At 52.9% G+C, this 19,272-nt stretch overlaps 1 protein-coding gene across 1 annotated transcript in view; it reads left to right on the forward strand.

Annotated features, from left to right (window-relative positions):
* KLHL29 (kelch like family member 29) overlaps positions 1 to 19,272 on the forward strand; it is a 321,749-nt gene that overhangs the window by 164,671 nt on the left and 137,806 nt on the right. Inside the window, exon 3 of the mRNA XM_025354805.1 lies at positions 9,802 to 10,131. Coding sequence (XP_025210590.1) covers positions 9,847 to 10,131 — 285 coding nt within the window. The 5' untranslated portion in view covers positions 9,802 to 9,846. The remainder of the gene's footprint in view (positions 1 to 9,801; positions 10,132 to 19,272) is intronic.

Consider the following 19,272-nt stretch of genomic DNA (forward strand, 5'->3'; position numbering starts at 1 on the left):
AAGAGCCTTGTGAAGGGTGAGGACTTGCTGCTGCTGTACTGTGTACTGGCCACTGTGGGGTGTTTAGGGTGAGGGCCCTTCCCACTCCCCCGAGACCAGCTGCACCCACTGCTGCTGAGAAAGATTCGGCTCTGCCAGGCGTGCTTCCCTCAAAGCTTTGGACTGGCTGAGACCTGGGAACGCGTGCAGGTTTCACTGGCATTGGAGAAAGCAGGCTCCCTATCTTTAAATAACAAAGACAATGCCCTAAAGCCTTTGGTTCCAAAGATTGATGCCACCTGTGGTCCCCGGAGTGGACGCAAACGTCAGAGGTCACACCTCTAGCTCTGGTTTCTTTTCTTTTCTTTCGGGTTTTTGTTTGTTTGTTTGTTTGTTTGTTTTTAGAGGGAGTTTTGTTCTGTCACCTGGCTGGAGTACAATAGCACAATCTTGGCTCACTGCAACCTCCGCCTCCCAGGTTCAAGCGATTCTCCTGCCTCAGCCTCTCAAGTAGCTGGGATTACAGGAGCCTGTCATCACGCCTGGCCAATTTTTGTATTTTTGTAGAGGCGTGGTTTCACCATGTTGGCCAGGCTGGTCTCGAACTCCTGACCTCAAGTAATCCACCCGCCTCGGCCTGCCAAAGTGGTGGGATTACAGGCGTGAGCCACCACTCCCGGCCACAGCTCTGGTTTCTAATGGGACTTGTCGAATCCCCGCCTCCCCTCTTTCCCCCGCCTGGAGAGCCTGGTAGAGGCTGCTCATTTGGGTTCAGACCCTGGATCCTGCAGCAGGTGTTGCTGGAAACTTCTGGCTGCCAAGCCACAGGACCTGGTTGGGCGATCTTCACATTAGCCCTGGCTGAGTGGGGTCTGATGGCGAGGTGGCTGGTGAGAACTGGGGGCCAGGGATGGGAGTGGAAATGTGACAACGAGAAGCTTTCAGTTCACCTGGGGCCTTGATATTTTAAGAAAAGGAGCTAAAAATAAATCCACATCTTAGGTTCCTCATCCTAGAGTGGAACTGGAGAAGGCTGGCATCAGCCTGGGGTACTCCAGAGTTTCCTGGGTTTCTGCTGCCTCAGAGGATTTAAATGTGAAGTCTTGGGTCCAGCCTGGCACCTACATGTGGCCCCCATGACCCCCACATTTCATTTGGAGGTGCCAAACACCTCACCCTCGAGGAAAACGTCACCCTTAGAGGCTGTGTGAAGGGTCAGGACCAGGGCTAGATGGTGAGGCATCATTTAAGAACTCATCCCCTCATCCCTTTCAGGGCAATATAAATGCAGATGGACCTTGACGGGGGGGTCTCCATACATTTTGGCCCCACCTGTCACTCTCCTCAGCCTAGTCCTGGCCCTGCCATGTGTCCCATACTGGGAGGGTCACTTTGGTCTGCCAAATGTTCCCTGAGCCCCCCACCCCGGGTGCCCAGCCCTGTGCTCCAGTGAAGGAAACGAAGAGGGAGAGGTAGCCCTGTCTTTAGGGACAGGATCAGAACTCACACGGTGAGTGGAACATGCCAGTCCATCGCTGGGGTCCTAGGCCTGGTGAGTCTGGCTTCTGTGGGCTCCGAGAAGAGAGGGCTCATCAAAGAAGGTGTCCAGCAGGGTAGGGTAGTGTGGGGCTCACCCCCAGCCTCAGCCAGAAGCAAGACGTCTGAGCTAGTGGGGGCTCCGTGGGGATGGGGGTCACTAGGGGCTGGAGCAGCCCCAGGAGGCAGGGAGGCATTTCTGAGGGGCATCCCCACCTCCCGCTAACATCCACGTCAAGTCGTGGCCAAGCTGCCTCTCCAGAAACGCCCAGAGAGTTCCTTTGTGTTGCATTTGCCAAGATGGTGTTCTGGCTGCTGTTTAGTATTTTGCTCCAGAAGAAAGGCTAAAAGATGCAGAGAGGGAAACTAAAATAATAAAGACAAGCACAGACTGTTCCAATCGACTTGGCAGCACGTCTCCCCCAAATGAGGCAATCATACATTTTCCGATCGGGGCCGGCCGGCGGAGGCTCATTCCTCAGCCAGCCACCTCGGCTTCCCTATCTGGAGGCAGCGCGGGCCCCCTGCCTTCCTGTGGATTAATCATGCCTTCGGGGCCCTCACAGCCGGCCGCCCACTCCTTCGGCGTGGCTTAATGATAGGAACGAGGAAAGGGTCATTAGCCACCTGTGATCCTGTGTACAGTGTGTACACACGGTGCATGTTAATGTGTGTGGGCCGCCACCAGCATCCAGAATACAGTGTGTCACCGGACACAGCCTCCATCCCGCCCGTGAGCTCAGGTGCACGAAGCATCCTGTTCCTGAGCAGGGACTCTCGGGGCCCGGCACTGAGGGCTCCTGGACACTGTTTCCTCTGTTCCAGCCCCACATGGACTATACAAACACATGGAAGCTCTTAATTATTTACTCATGAATTATTCATGGTGAGGGTTTTCCCGGCAGGTCTGTGTGGCAGGGCTACTGATCCGATCTCTAGCAAGTGTCCAGGAGTCCGACATCCCCCACAACACAGCAGCTGGTGAGCAGTTAGAGACACAGTCTGGGCCTGGGGCACCAGGATTTCCTTCCTGCAATATCCTCAGGCCCCAGGTAGCCCAAGCCTTTTGCAAGCCTGGGCCTGGGACATGAGGGCCCTTGAGCTGCAGGGAGAAGCTCTTCCATCAAGACAGGCCCTGGGGCTAGTGATACGAGGTCCCCTGTGTCATGGGTATTTATGGTGGATGACCTTCCCCCACCCTCAGCTTGTGTCTCCCAGTGTCCCTGAGTGAGATCACCCTACAGGAAGGATCCTGGCTGACCTAGCACAGAGGGCCTCAGGAGCTGTGCGTGTTCGCAGACAACAGGCCACACATACTGCTTTGGATTTGACAGTGTCTTTTTCCTTATCCCAGTAAACCTGCCGGGTTCCTGTTGGGATGTGAGGGTTCTAGGGACAGATAGTGGGAGAAGGCTTAAGGAGGGAGCTAAAAGTCAGGGGCTGAGGCTACTTTGTCATCTTTATTTTGATCCTAGTTAAGACTCACCTGCCTTCTGCAAGGGAACAGAAGGAGCCCCTAGGGACAGGGTGACCGCTCCCTCATTCCTGCCTCTCCCAGGTGCTCTGGCACCCCATGAAGCTGAAGATTTGGCCCCATGTGCCAACAGGAAAGGAAGCGGCCAATTTCCATTCATTCCTGAGGAACAGGCAGCCTGAAGGGAGGTTCGTCTGTGGAGGTGTGAGGTCAAGGCTCTGTCAGGTGGAGGACACTTTTTGGTGAGCAGGTGAGCCAGAAGGGAAGGCCAGGCCTCATCCCTTGGAAGTAGGGAGGTGGCAGGAATACACCCTTCATTGTCTCCTGGAGATAAGTGATGGGAGGGAAAGACCTTTCTGGCGGGGCTGGGGATGCTGTCGGGCACACCCCAGCGCTGGCCTCTGCCCCACCTCCTCTGGCGGGGCTGGGGATGCCATCGGGCACACCCCAGCGCTGGCGTCTGCCCCACCTCCTCTGAGGGATGATCTGAATTGTGAGGCAGTTGCACTTGACCTTGGGATTTTCCCCAGAGCTGGTGGATGTGGCATTGCTGCATTTGGGGATGCTGGGGGACCTTGTCCTGAGGTTTGGGGTGCACCTGTGTGCATTGAGATGCCAGCATGTGGCTCTGAAGCGGGGCCTGGGTTGCAGTGGGATCAACAACTGAACATTCCGAGAAGTGCTTCTGCCTGTCAGGAGCTCCCAGTGACATGTTCCCCCCGTTCTTCACATTTGCTCCCGTTCTGTGAGGAGGTCTTCCACTTCCCCTCTCTGCTTCCTGGAGGCGGGGAGGTGCATCACAGAGAAGGGAACCGGGAGCCCGACAGCCTGAGCCGGCTTCCTAAGCTGTGTGTGCAGGGCCCAGGCTCCAGACTCTGAATCTGGGCCCAGAGCTGAGAGGCCAAAGCCTGATGTCTGTCCCGGACTGCTGTGAAGATGACCCCCCTCATGGAGGCGCAGGCGTGGTGTTGACTGGCAGGCTCTGTGCACAGGGGAGACTTCAGGAGGCTGGGCGTGGTAGCTCACACCTGTAATCCCAGCACTTTGCGAGGCCAAGGTGGGCGGATCACTTGAGGCCAGGAGTTTGAGTTTGAGACCAACCTGGCCAAAATGACGAAACCCCATTTCTACTAAAAAAAAAAAAAAATATTAGGCGGGTGTGGTGTTGGGTGCTTGTAATCCTATAATACTCGAGAGGCTGAGGCAGGAGACTCGCTTGAACCTGGGAGTTGGAGGCTGCGGTGAGCTGAGGTCGCACCACTACACTCCAGCCTGGGTGACAGAGTAAGACTCCATCTCAAAAAAACAAAAACAAACAAAAAACAGACTTCGGGGTTCTGCCCTCCCCTGGGAAAGGCCGGCCCTCCTCGCCTCCCGTCTCCTGGCCAGCATCGGTTTTGCTGCCTGCAAGATCCCAAAGGCCAGAGCCAAGTTGGCACATAAAATACCTGTGAGGCCTTTCACATTTCACCCAGGACGAGCACTGAACTGCCTCTACCTGCCCCTCAGCGTGGCCTATTTCCACCTGTTAATACAAGATTTTCTAGGCTCTAGAGCGTTTTCTTCACATGTGCGTGGAATGTAAAGAGGTGCTAGCAAGGCACTAACCCCACCCAGGTTCGAGTCCTAGTGTCTTTGTAAATGGTCCCCTCCATACAAAGGGATGGCTGCTGCTCAGCCTGCTCCCCACCTTGGTGAAGGGCCCTGTGCCAGGTTCTGCCAGTTCATGGGCAGCCTGCCAGGAAAAGGGGCTCACCTTGACAAGGAAGCTTTTTGATGTGTTTTGGCGGTAATTGCTTGACCAGTCTCATCTAAGGTACCTCATCCATTCCAGGCCTCCTTCTGCCACAACTAGCACTTCCAATGCCTCCCTCGACACCACTCTGGGCACACATGTATGCCCATGGGACCTTGTGGCACAGTGGCTCGGTGCCCAGCAGAAAATACTTAAGTTGCCACCTCTGGTGCTGGCAGTCTGCCATCTCACTCAGGGTAAACCGTGCAACACCTTTCTTTCATGACGTTTGAGAGGGGAAATTAAATTGAGGAATGAAGTCTCACCGAAATGCTGGCATGCAAATTCTTGACCTTTGTTTTGAGTACACCTAATGAGGCTGAAACTAGATTCTGGGCTCCAGGCTCCAAGTCTCCATCTCCTGCCTGGCATTTAAAGGAGACTTGAGGAGCTAAGCATCAGGGTGGGGGGGTGGGAGTGTTGGGAGGTGAAGGGCGCTGGGGCCTGGGCTTTGCTTTCATGCACCAGAACTGTAAGGTGCAGGCACCTTACCATGGCCCAGCAGGTGGTCCCCAAGGCAGAGAGTGGAGAGGTTTTACTGGGGCCTAGGAGACCCCTTTGACCTGATCCCAAGCACATCCAGGCATGTCTCAGGGGAGCGGTGTTGCTGGCCACCCTCAGTGCATACCCTCCTCACCTCCATCCTCCCCAGCTGGAAGGAGATGGCTTCTTTGGCGACATGTGAAGTTGTGTTGATTTGTAGGAAGGTAGAGGCTGATTTATCACATCAGCCAGGCCAGGCTAGGCTGTGCTTAGGTAACACATAGACTGCCAATCTCAGCGTGTTATCACAACAAAGATTCACGCCCCCATTATGCAACATCCAGTGTGCGCAGAGAAACGCTCTTCCATCAGATGGTGGCACCATCTGGAACATGTGGCCTCCAAGGTTGCCATGACGAGCACAGGGAACTGAGGGTCGTAGATGTTTGTAAAGGACCAGGTCTGGAAGCAGTCTCCATCCCCTCCCCACCTATCCTATCCGCCAGACTCCAGACACAGGAGCCCAGCTTAACTGCAATGGCAGCTGGGAGAGTTCCTCCTTGTGCCCAGAAAGAGGACATACTGTGGTGAATACATAACATCCTCTCTGCCACATTAGGATCCAACCCTAGGGAGGCAGTGTCCCTGAGGCCGTGATAATCAGCATGAGCCCCTTGTTGGCAGGTCAGCCTTGGGAGAGGCGTCTACACTGTGAGCCCAGCTCACCTCGACATGCAGATATTCTCTGTTCAGGCCTGTCCTTGGAGGCTCAAGGTCTGATTTACTAGGACTGTAGGACATTTTCTCTCTCTCTCTCTCTCTCTCTCTCTCTCTCTCTCTCTTTTAATTTTTGTCTCACTCTGTCACCCAGGCTGACGTACAGTGGCACGATCTTGGCTTACTGCAACCTCCACCTCCTGGGTTCAAGCGATTCTTATGCCTCAGCTTCCTGAGTAGCTGGGACTACAGACGCACGCCACCATGCCCAGTTAATTTTCGTATTTTTTTTTTTGGTAGAGATGGGGTTTTACCATGTCGGCCAAGCTGGTCTTGAACTCCTAGCCTCAAGTGATCCTCCTGCCTTGGCCTCCCAAAGTGCTGGGATTACAGGCATGAGCCCCCATGCCCAGGCTAAGATAGGATGTTTTCTAACTCCAGCACCTACTTGGAACTTCCAGTCAGGAGACTCAACATTTCTTTCTTTGTCTGAGGTTTTCTCTTCACACAAATGTGTTTGTCCTCTCTGGAAGTGCTCAGCAATTAAGAAAAAACCAGCATTTGTTTAATCATTCATTCAGCACACAGGTACTGAGCACCCTTCTTTGACAGGCGCTGTTCAGGTTGCTGGGGTCACACAGAGAATGAGGACCCAGGCCCTGTTCTGAAGGTAGCAGATAGACAGCAGCCGTGGCTGTAGGGAGGGTGGGTACCGTTTGCTCAGGCACTGGAGGAGAGTCTCTCACCTGACCCAGAAGGGGAAAAGTAAGTACAGGCTTCTAGAAGAATCCGTGCCTGAGCTGGGTGGGGTCATAGGCAGTAGCGGGGGGACGGTCAGAAGCCATTCCTGGCAAAAGAGCAGCGTGGACTTGGACCCTGAGCTGAAAGGGGACATGAGGCTTCAGAAACCATAAGGCATTTGGAATGATGGGCCATAGCCTCTGGGGCAGGACGGGATGAATGAGAGGGGATGCTAGAAAAGGGAGCCCGACCAGATCCTCTTCTGGGCTACCAGGAAGAGCTGGAACCTTATATTGATGGACAGGATTTAAAGCAAGAAAGTCAAGTATCATGATCAGAGTTGCCCTTTGCAAAACTCCTGTGGGCATTTGAGTAGAGAATGGCTGAGAAGGGCAAGACTGGGGGCAGGCAGGCAAGCTGAAATAAGGAGGCACTGGGCGACAGTGATGGAAGGTCGTGGCTGCAGATGGAGAAGGGGGTAGATTTGAGAGCAGCTGAGGCAGAGGAATCTAAGACCTATAGGGGGATGGAGGTGAGGAGATAGAGGCAACTTTCTCTGAGGGAGGGAATGCCTGAGGATGGGTGTTTGGACAAAGGAATGTTGCACTAATTTAGCAACTCTGGGTGTTTAGGCACCTGTGGAACAGCTGGGGGAAGGTGTGCGGCAGGCTGCAGGGAGGTGGGGGTGGTGCTTGAGAGAGAGGAGAGCTGCAAAGGTAGCCTTGGGAGTTATCCGGAAAGAGGGGAGGAGGGATGTGATCATCCAGGGAGAAGCGGAGGAGATCTGGAACCCCGAGGAGCCCCAGCTTTTAAATAATGAGCTGAGGAAGAAGAGCCCGCCAGGGAGACTGAGAAGGAGCAGCCGAGAGGGAGGCGGAGGACTAGGAGAGGGCTGGTATCACCAAAACTGCAGAGGAGGGCTCTGGAAAACAAGGAAGATCAGCCACGTCACATGTGAGGGAAGTCGAGGACAGCGGCATAAATGTCCCCTTGGACTTAGCAAGCAGGTCACCCTTGACTTCAATGAGAACAGTTCCCATGGAGTGGCCAGGGCGAAGGCCACTGCGGAGCAGGTCACAGAGTGAACAGGACGAGGAAACTGGAGCTAAGTTTAGACAATGCCATCAAGAAGCTCAGCTGAAAAAGTTTATGTGGGGAGATCAAAAGGGAATTGATTTTCATTTTTTAACCAGGTAATATTGGATAGACTTTTTTTCTTTTCTTTTTTTTAATTTTGAGACGGAGTCTTGCTCTGTCGACAGGCTGGAGTGCAGTGGCGCAATCTCGGATCACTGCGACATCTGCCTCCCAGGTTCAAGCGATTCTCCTGCCTCAGCCCCTGAGTAGCTGGTACTACAGGTGCATGCCACCACACCCGACTAATTTTTGTATTTTTAGTAGAGATGGAGTTTCACCATGTTGGCCAGGATGGTCCCGATCACTTGCCCTCATGATCCACCCGCCTTGGCCTCCCAAAGTGCTGGGATTGCAGGCGTGAGCCACCACACCCAGCCTGGATAGACTTTTTAACAATAATTTCTGTGACATTGTGTAAGCCAGAAAGCATAATGGTGAAATAAATAGTGACACCACACCCAGCTGAAGAAATTATGGTCAGCTCTATTTCAGGCAGGGCTGCAGGCTTCAACTGGGCTGCAGGGTGGGTTCAGGTCTGCCCGGTGTGCCTGGCAGAGGGGATGATGGCCACCAGGGCACAGGCCAGCATGCAAGTAGAACAAGGGTAGGAGGCTCTTGGGTTGGGCACAGGCCATGGCACCAGAAGTTGACAACTAGGTCTGGATGTGCAAAGTCCGCAGTAGGAACAGGCTTTATAGATAGATATTTTTAAAATAAAGTGGCCCATCTGTCCACTGGCCAACAATTCCAGGGTACCTCCCCAGGGCTGAGCTGGACTGGCAGGGTAGGAAAAGGAGCTGGGAACCAGGACTTCTGGGCGCTCACCCCCAGACTGGAAAACAGTTGGAGAATGCAAAAGGCCAAAGGCAACCAAGCTGTAGCTGGGCCATGCCCAGGGTTGTGGATGTGATGCAAACCCCTACCCTAACCCACCATCACTCGTGCCCTGGCACTGCCACACCCTCTCCCCTCTCCCCTCTGCCTCTGCCTCTCCGTGGCCTCTGCAACTAACACCTCCCCTGTGTCTTTACAGCCTTCCTAATCGAGGGTGGGCAGGGAACCCAGCAAATCATGGTAATACTGAGCAAAATGCAATCTTTGGTGATTCAGAAGCCCTTCCAAATATCATGGCGTGTCCAGGTCTCCATGACAACATGGAAGGGCCTTATGCTTAGAGGTTCAGGAGAGCCGTGTGGGAGATGGTCTGGTTAACAGAGGCCAGGGTACACGGGGTCTCTGATGCTGCCCAAGATCAAATCATAGGGCTGTGACTATGAAAGGGAACTCCACTCCTAGAGGCTAACACCCTTTGCGACTTGAGTTGTGCATTTAGCTAGGATCTGAAGGCTGGGGATCCTGGACTCTTTATCACTTTCTAGTACTCGAACCTCGAGGGATAACTTATTCTCAGTGAGGTCCCTCGACCCTCAACTGGGAACCGTCCATGCCCTGCCACCTCACAGGCCACTGTAGGAGGAAGAGAGCTTTCTGTAAAGGGCTTTGTCCACTATAAAGTGAGTCTACACACGCGGGTGACCGTATCCTATCATGTGGTTGAGGAAAACATGTCCTGAGGAGTTCACGGCTCTTTTTTCACAGTGGGGGTGGAGGGGATAAAGTCCCAACCGTAATTAAAATATGCACATTTGTGTTGTTCAGGGCAGTGAGACGTGGCAGAACCAACAGTATCACTTTTAACTGTGGCTGGGTTCAAATCCTGCCTACTTACTTTGGCCACAGGATCCTGGGCAAATCATGTATTCCTTGTCTGTGAAGTGGGGCTAATTAATGATCCATGCTTTGTGGGCTTGCGTGACTCTGAAATGAGCTAATGTTTGAAGCCTGTTATTGAACCTAGAGAAGGGGCTTCATGGATGCTGTCCGTTGTCGCTGCCTGCTCCAGTCCTAAATCACCCTTCTCTCCACCCTGTCACCGCAGGTCCGGGCTCTGTTTCCCTGTGAGAAGCCGCCTCGGCCCACCGAGATGTCCCGGCACCATAGCCGCTTCGAAAGAGATTACCGGGTGGGCTGGGACCGCCGCGAGTGGAGCGTCAACGGGACGCATGGGACCACCAGCATCTGTAGCGTCACCTCGGGGGCCGGTGGCGGCACAGCCAGCAGCCTCAGTGCCCGGCCTGGCCTCCTGCCGCTGCCCGTGGTGCCCTCCCGGCTGCCCACCCCCGCTACGGCTCCTGCTCCCTGCACCACCGGCAGCAGCGAGGCCATCACCAGCCTCGTGGCCAGCTCTGCCTCTGCGGTCACCACCAAGGTAAGACCTGGTGTCATCTCTGAGCAGGAGCTGGGTAGAGGGGCCCTGTCTCCCTGCAGGCTCAGGCCAGCCCCACAGGCTCCAGAGCGGCAGCCTGTGCTCCAGACCCTGAGTCCTCCAGAGTCTTGTCCTCCCAGGACCTGGGCCTGGCAACTCTTTGCGAGCGTTCACGAGGGTTTTATTATCCATGAAGTCTTTCTCTGTGACTGACTTGTAGGAAGATAAGCAGGTGCTGAGGCCACTCATTGTCCTATGCCATGTTGATTAGATGTTATTTAATGAGTGAAGTAACAGTCGAACTCCAAGATGGCAATCGGGGTTCCTAAATAGATAAATTGAGACTATGCAAGCGTCCCTGGGGGTGCCAGTAACTTGGGTTTGCAAGAAGATACTGACAAGTAGTAAGTCATAAAGGTGATAAACCCACCCTTTATTAACCACTGGGCCGCGTGTTCTCATATATATTGTCTCTTCTGAGCCTTGCCACAGCACGATGAGTCAGTACTTTTATCATCCCTGCCTTCCAGTTGAGGACACTGAGGCACAGCAAGGGCTCAGTGGGCCTTCTAAGGGCTGGTCCAAGGCTGCTGGTCCAAGGCTGTGGGACCTTTCTGCAGAGGACCCAGGACTTATCCCCACAGCTGACCTCAGGGATGTCAGCTCCAGGTCATTCCCATTTCTTTTAGAAGAGGCGGCTCCAGCCTTGGGAATGGCAACAGAGGCCAGCCTGTGTTGCTGAACGGAATGTGGAAAACAGTGTTGCCACGGCTCTTGCTTGGCCTTGGGCTGAGCTGGTCCCCAGTCGTGCTGGCTGCTCAGAGCCCCTCAGGCAGCCTGAGTCCTGGAGGGACGGGCCCCTGGCCATGGCTGTGGCAGGAAGCCCATTGGTCCCTATCCTGCTTCCTCAGCGAGCAGGGGCTATGCAGGCTGCCTTTGCCTCTGCTGGCCATTCAGAGTCGTCTCCCAGGAGCCCCCTTGGGGCAGTGTGCACGTACGCTCGAGTATGTGCAAGGATGTGTATGTGTGCGTGCATGTGTGTGTGCACATGTGGGTGTGTCTAGGCTTTTCTTTTCCTGCTTTCAGAAAAGTTGCCAGAGAAGTTAAAGGCGGGGAGCCCCAGCCCGGCCATTGTGAGGTGGCTGTGGCACTGGAAAGCCGCACTCCAGGTGTGCTGCGCCTTTGTCTTCTGGTTTTCAAAACTCCCTTTCAGCCCTGCTTCCCATTAATAACTATGAGTGCTGCTGGCCGCAGAGCCCGGTGGAGGCCGAGACAATGGAGCTATTGGAGGCTGGCTCGGAGCGCACTGACATCTTGCTGCAGTGCCTTATTGATTTTATTTTCCTGTTATGAAAACACTACCCCACTGAAGCGGGGAGGGAAAGAATGTTGGACAGGGGAGAGGAGATGGAGGATTATTTGGGCATGCTGCCCCCAGGCCAGCCAAACACATTCCTCCCCTGGGCGCCAGCCCAAGCGCTGGTCTGACTCGGTGACCTCTGCCCAGTAGGGCCAGCCGCTAGCCCCGCTGGCCACATCTGGCAGGTGCTCTGCAGGGCCAGCTGTTGGCCATATGGAGAATGGCAGCCACTGGAACTGACTGCTCGGGGCTCCAGGTGGGAGAGAGAGGCTGGGCCCAGAGGCCCTCTTGAAGACGTCTGTCCTTTTAAGGATGCATGTGTTTTTTGGGATGGTGTCGGGCTGCTCTGGGGGATGAAGTGGAGGGGCTCGGTGCTGGGGCTCCCCTCCAGGGCTGTGCTGTCCACAGAGCTCCCCCTTTGCTCCAGAGTGGTTTGATAGTCACCATCCTTGACTGGCCTGACCCCAAACCACAGCCACATGAGAGGAAAGGAACCCAGCCACAGACAGAAAACAACAGCTGGGGCAGGGACTGGGCAGGGTGGCCAGGAAGGGGAGAGGGGCCGAAAGTTCATGCCTGTGAGGACAGCCCGCTCCTTGGCGTGTCACAACAGAGGAACTGAATTCTGCCTCCAGCCCAGCCTCTTTCTTGCAGGGGCTTGTTTGATTCCCCGGATTACGCCCCGGTCCCTTGGCGCCCAGGAGCACTGGGTTGGGGGAGGGAGGACAGCAGTACTGGCTTCCCAGGCACCCCTGGCACATTTGGGCCACAGTGCCTTCCTGCCGTTCTAGCCTGGCTCCTGCCTGCCCGGAGGCCTGTCCTCTAGCCTATGTATTTGACCCCGTGCCAAGACCATGTCAATTCATGGGCAGGCCCAGGCCCAGGTATTTGCAGTTTCCCTGGTCAACAATGTGGGTCTTTACTGAGCAGGCCAGGGCTGGCTGGCTCTTGTCCTCGGGGAGCTCATGGCTCCTTGTGTATAACAAATCTGTGGCCTGGACAGTGTGACCAAATGACCCAAGAATGTCTCTCCCCCTGAAGTTATTGGCAGGGGAAGCTTAGTGCAGTGGATAGGGCCAGACTTTGGAGACAGACTGCCTGGATTTGAATTCCATTCTACCGCTTGCTATCTGAGTGACCCTGGACAGGTTACCTGACCTCTCTGGGCCTCACTTCTGTAAAATGGGAAGAGGTCATTGTACTTGCGAGCAGAGTTGCTGTGAGGACTGTGTGGGTTAAAACCTGTGTGAAGTGCTCAGAACAAGCAGAACCTGGCATGTGGTAAGTCGAGACCTGTATCGGTGCTGACCTCTTCCTATCACCATTGTTACTGTCATCCAGGCGAGGCCTATGGGATGAGATTCTACCCCCTTAGGGAAAGGTGTTCATGTCCTTTTTTTTCTTGTCTTCAGTAGAGACAGGGTTTCACCATGTTGTCCAGGCTGGTCTTGAACTCCTGTCCTCAAGTGATCCACCCACCTTGGCCTCCCAAAGTGCTGGGATTATACACGTGAGCCACCATGCCCAGCCTGAAAGGTGTTCATTTCTAACCTCACCAAGAGGAAAAGGCAGGTCTTCAGAAAAGACACAGCAGCCAGGCCCCAAGAAAGCAAGGAAAGGAAAGGGCATCTCAAACCTACTCCTTGGCTGGGATTCCAGATGCTCTGTAGGCAGGAGGGAGCTGCGGGGAAGAGGCCATCTAGTGAACTCCAGACTGAGACTGATACAGCCAGGTGACTGAGGGAAGGGAGTTTAAAGCTTTTTTTCAGCTCTGGGGCCCTTTCCTCTAAGGAAAGCCTATTGTGGAAACAGAGCTGAAACCGCACTCCAGGGGATGGTGGGGTGGGTAGGCGAGGTCGGCCGGGTGGAAGCCAGGAGCAGAGCTGTGTCCCAGCTTGCCAGAGTGTGGGGACAGCTGCTGGAATGTATACACCGGGTTTCCTGGGTGAAAGGTCTAGAGCCACATGCGGGCCAGAGCCACACTCGGAAACGCAGCATCTGTCCCTGAGGAAGGTGACTGGGGGACTAGTGTCAGTACTGTCAGGCCTTAGTGTCCCCTCTTGGCTGGGCAGGGCGCAGGGTGAACATCACGATGTGCCCTGGGGGCTGAGGCATCCCATGCCATCACCCTCCCCACCCAGCCCTGTGGGCCTGGTCACCTTCCCAGGCAGGGGCCAGCTTCTGCCAGGCTCTCTGGGTGGGGAGGCTGGCTGTGCTCCCAGCGGCTGGCTGATGAGGTGATGACAATTCTTTCCATCACTGCTACTTCAGGCCTGAATTGATTTTTCTACTTCTTCATTTGTCTGTGGCCTAAAGATTCCTCGCGTGTCTTGAAGAAAGGCCAGTTGGACAAGCAGACTCCTGGGCTGCTGAAGTGCAGGGAGGGTCTGGTGGACTCACCCTAGCCCCCCAACACACACTCATGGCTCAGACCAATCAATGGCCTCCCCAGGTCACAAGTTCCAAGAGCCTAAGAGGAGCAGAGTGACCACGTCCTCCAGCCCCTCATTCTACAGGTCACAGTAGTGAGGCCCAAAGAAAATGTGGCCTGCCGAGGTCACCCAGTGAGTTAGAATCAGAACCAGCCTGGGCCAGCTCCTCTTCCCACTCCAGGCTGCCTGGCAGAATGCATTCACCATGGTAACCATGATTGCAGCATTGTTATGGTAACTTTTCCATCCGCTCATCCACCCAGCTGATAGCAAGAGATTTCAGGCCAGAAAGTGGGCACATTTACCTCTGTGGTATAGGTGAGAAAATTTAAGCCAAAGGTTATGTCGACTCAGCATTTCACCACTGCTGAGAGCTTCAAGCTTTTGAGTCTGACAGTACTGGGACTGAATCCTAGCTCCGCCACTTAGAAGCTGAGTATGTCTCTGAACCTCAGTTTCTTTGTCTCTAAGAATTGGGAATAATCATAGTATCCTCCTCATGGGGATGATGTGAGAGCTGGTTAAATTAATATGCATAGAAAAGCTTAAAACACTACCTACCATGTGGTAAGCACTTGATAAAAGTTAATTTTAGAAAGTTAAACCATTGACTGGGTCTACCCAGTTATCCATACATTTGCGGGGAAACCTGTCCCCTGCTGGTGGTTGGTGCTGGGAGGCTGAAGAAAGATGCATTGGCCTGTCCCCATCCCCTGTCTGATGTGGCACGAGGTCATGCTGAGAAACCGGCATGGCATCCCGTCCCTGGCCCACCACTGTGTGTCTGGTCTGTAGATGGTCTGGACCGCAGGGGCAGGGTGCTCCCGAGAAGCAGAACTGCGACTCCACTGCCAGACCTGTTTGTGGGCCTGAAGGGAAGCCCCAATGCCCCACAGTCGCTGCTGCATGAAATTTAAATTATTCTCAGCAAACCTGGTTGACAGATGAAACAGAAAAGGGACGGCTTCATAAAATGCAATTTTGTTCGTGAAAGAATGGACTCTGCAGAATCCTGGCTGATGTCTTTGTGAAATGTACTGGGGGCTTTTTTTCCTTGTGGTCAGGAGCACTCATGCTGAAACATTCCCATCGTCCCTCAGAGCTAAGCCCTTGAAAATAAATCTAGCTGGGAAGCAGAGGGACTTCGCCTGTGTCGGAGGCCCGAGGAGAACCGAAAGGGGCCGTGAAATCTGCGGGCTTCATCGTCAACACTCAAACACCCGGGTTTTGACATTTATGAGCATTTAGGGCTGTCAGGGTGGATATGTGTCATCATAGAGACAACGCTGGAGACGATATCTTCCCCATGCACTCCAGCTTCTCTGGAGGAATGCTCCCCTTGAGGAAGAGGATCTGGGATTTCTGTGGGGATCATGTGAGTGACCGCAGGGCCAATGTGGCAGCCCCTCCTGTTGTGTGCTTCTGGGGTCCATGAATGAAGAGAGGATGCTTGTGCACAGAACTCTCATTCCTCTTGTATTCACATTGAAGATCGAAGGCTGCCTTGCCGAGTGGGCTCAGTTAGGAGAATCATTCAAGCCCCTTTCGCCATGAATTTCCAGACTGCAAGTGATTTTATCCAAAGACTGTTGCTTTCTCCATGAACAAGAGTTGTGATTTGCCTTGTGATAAATTATCAGGGAACAATAATGCATTGTGAGATAACACAACCTGTGCACTTTAGGACTGAGCTAATGGATTTTGCCTGTACCTTAAGTTGCAGTTACAGTTTGATTGTGTATTCATTGACTTAAAACCTACCTGTCAGTCACAAAGTGTGTACAAAATTGAAAAATGTCATGATTTCCAAAGCACCCATTTCAAAGCCTGCAGTTTGGGCTGAGTGGTCCGAACTTAAATTTCTGATTAAGGAGGCAAAAAGAGGGAAGAAGATGTATTTTGCCACATTTGTAAGAGACAAGCCTTAGTCTGGGCAAAAAAAGTCCATACATGGATTTCAAAATAAAGATATCCAAAGACTGCATTGACTGGAGCCAGTTGTGTGTGTAAGTTAGCTTTTGCTGCTTGATAATACCCCCAAAACCTGGTGTTTTAAAGCCATAACAGTTCTGTGGTTTGACTGGTCAGCACTGGTCTGGGCTGGCTCAGCTGATCTCTGCTGGGCTGTCTCATTTATCTGTGGTCTGCTGTAGATTGGCTAGTGGCTGGATGATCAGGGATGGTCTCACACATCTGTGGTTGGCCAACTGTTGGCCAAGGTGCCTCAGTCCTTTGTGGCCTGTCATCCTCCATCCAGCTATCTCAGGCTCATTCACACGGTGGTCTTAGGGGACCAAGAGCAGCAAGAGAGCAAGGTTAATGCACAGATGTTTTTCTAACCTCTTCCTGGGGCATGTTTGCTAAAATCCCATTGGCCAAAGCAGGAGGCATGGCCAAGCCAGATTCAAGGAGTGGGCAAAGAGACCCCGCTTCTTGATGGGAAATACCGCAACACCACATTGCAAAGGGACAGGCATCTAAGGTTGGAAAGAATTGTGATCATTTTTGCAATCTACCCACGGAGTGTTCCCAGCATGTTTGTTTAGGCACGGTCATTCACCCTTCAGTTCTGGCCAAGGCTGGCATGCCTCAGGCAGAAAGGATTACTCTCTCATATGGCCTGGTGTAGATGTGGGACACTTAGGACCCACGCACATCTATCTACTCAAAGAACTGGCTAATGAGGTTGAAAAGAAGACACGCGGCAAGGATTATGCTGCTAGGGAATGAACTGTCCAGTTGGCTCTCAGGGGACCTCGCAGGTACACTGACCTTGGCTTCTAAGTTCAGAAGTACCAATGCTTGATCCTGTCACTGCTCCCGGGTTGGTGGGACTGGAACACTGCTGTCCCCAGGACATGCACAAGGACAGATAGATGCTAACCTATTGATTTGGAATTTAAAAATCACCCCAAGGAGGCCACCTTCATGGACTTTGACCAGAGGCTTTCTCCCTGTGAAAATCTACTTGGGAAAACAAATTCTGGTAGGGAGACTTCCTAATGAGTCTGAAATCAGGAAAGGGAGCCTGTTGCATGATGCAGTATTCATTAACCACAGATTCGGACAGCCCAGTGCCTGTTTCTCCCTAATAGGATAAATCCTGTGCAGTTCCCCAAAAGCCCTTAGAAGGACCTCTTCTTAAATTAAATTAGGTTTTCTGCAAAGAGCATCACTCAAGATGAACATAAATCTACTTCTTATTCAGTTCTAATGGTTTTCTCTGTTTTGTTTAATTACTCATGTTGCAATTAAACAATTTTTTTCCCTTGAGGAAGGACAGTATTTTAGCTACATTATGGGTTAAATAGGCTTTGGAGAACTAGCCTGGGAGTCTCATCACCATTTATAACATTGTTTTTTTATAGGGAAAGTATGTTCTAAAATCTAAACAGCCAAATTACAAATGAACTTTCAGAACGCAACCCATTTGTTAACTAGGAACTGTCTGTAATGCTAAAAATAACTTGGGGAAATAAACATAAAAAGGAGAGCTTAATGCATCTCAGTATCATTTATCTACCATCAGCCCCTACACAGTTAGTTTAATTTCATTGAGGGAACGTCCTCCAAACCCAGACTGACCCTATCTCTGTTCCTCTTACTTTCATGGTACAGCCAGCCAGACTGGCCTGAGACTTCCAAAAGTGCAATGCCATGGGGAAGAGGCATTGTGGAAGTCTCTGCAGAGAAGAGCTGATGTAACTTAATGGATTACCAATCAGTTTCAACACTCCGTTTGTTGCCCTAAAAGGAAGGTTTAGGAGAATTCCGTGTACTGCTCTGGCTGCAGTCTCAACTAGTCGTGGCATATTAATTTGCATTGTGAATCTGCCTCTCTAGAACCCGTAGGCAAGAAACCTCATTTTCCTCTGGTAAATAAAGAGCCCTGAGAATTGAGCAGAGTGAGTGGGCCAGGCATCTGTATGCACTCAGAGACTGCTGTCACACGCCTTTCCTATTGATGGCAGCAAAATTCTGCATGCCCAGCTTCCCCTCCTCTGCTTCCCGGAAAAGGTGGGTGAATACTTTGTACCCTTCTGGCACTGTGAAAAGGAGTCCTGGGAGCTGGGGAATGGTGCGAGCTATACGTCTCAATAGCAGAAGGCCAGTTGTCCGCACCTCTGTCCCTTGACTTAAATTGTTGGCTGCTGTTCCCTGCAGTCCCTTAAGAAAACACCCCTCAGCCACCCACGGGGCCACCCTTGCTAGACCTGCTCCCCAAGGCTCAAGTGTCAAGGTTAGATTTGTGGTTCTCTGTCCCCCACTCCTGCCTTCCTTTGCCCTTAGAGGGCCACACAGTTTCCCCCTGGCCCCGCAACCACAGGCTGCCAGCAGGTAGGGCTCTTGCCCGGCCCAGATGGAGCTGTGGATGGATAGAGAAAGTCACTCACATTCCACGTTCTTATTTTTTTTCACACCTGGAGGGGTGGAGACTCAAAACCCACCTGGGCCCCCCTTGTCTAAGGCAGTCGGCTAGGGTAGGGAATGGGGGGATCCTGTTGGGGTATCCCGGTGGCTCATGCTTTCAGATTTGATTGCTTTATTTTAAAAACATGGATTTGAATGACCGAGAGTCACCTGGGGCAGAAAGGACAAACCTTTGAGTCCAGCTTCATGGATGGCCAGATCCATCCCGAGCATCCTGAACTCGTTCTCTTCCCACTGGCCGTGAGGTCAGGTCCTCCCAGTGTGACGCTTCTCTCCTTTGTCCAGAGTGGATCTGCCCAGCTCTCCCAGGATTCGGGCCAGCCCTGGGCCATGGCTCTGGTGTCTCTGTGATTATCTTTGCAATTCTAGAACAGCACTGGCCTTGAGGTTGCCCTCAGGAGGCTTCTCTGGCATGACGAAGGGACTCAGTATAGGACAGCCTCTTTATGAAAACACACCCAGTCGAGGGCCAGACTGATGGTGAACACGACCCAGATTCTTCACCTACTACTTAAAGTATCCCTAGTTCAGGTTAGAAGTGGCCCTCAGGCTGGAGGGTGGCAGGGGATGGAGGTAGGAATGGGGGCATGGGCTGAGCCTGCCTGGTGAGTTGGTTGTGCCAGCTGCAGGCAGAGCTGGAGAATGAGCCAGGCCTGACAAAGTGACCTCGTGGTCTGTAATGGGCATTGCTGCCCATTTGTCCGACATTCATTTTCTCTCGTTCTCCCTTCCCAGTGGAACCCCCATTCTGCTCAGGTATCCACCACCTCGCATGCTCAAAGAAAAGTGAATCCCAGCCCCTGGTGAGAATATGATTCTGGCCAGGCATGGTGATGGCGCTTCCCCTCCCCGTCGTTAGTTTAGGAAAGGGTCATGTGAGGCAGTTCTGGAATAGAATATGAGGGTAATCCCGCCTGGGGT

The sequence above is a fragment of the Theropithecus gelada genome, chromosome 13, assembly GCF_003255815.1.
Source record: "Theropithecus gelada isolate Dixy chromosome 13, Tgel_1.0, whole genome shotgun sequence".
Taxonomy (NCBI): domain Eukaryota; kingdom Metazoa; phylum Chordata; class Mammalia; order Primates; family Cercopithecidae; genus Theropithecus; species Theropithecus gelada.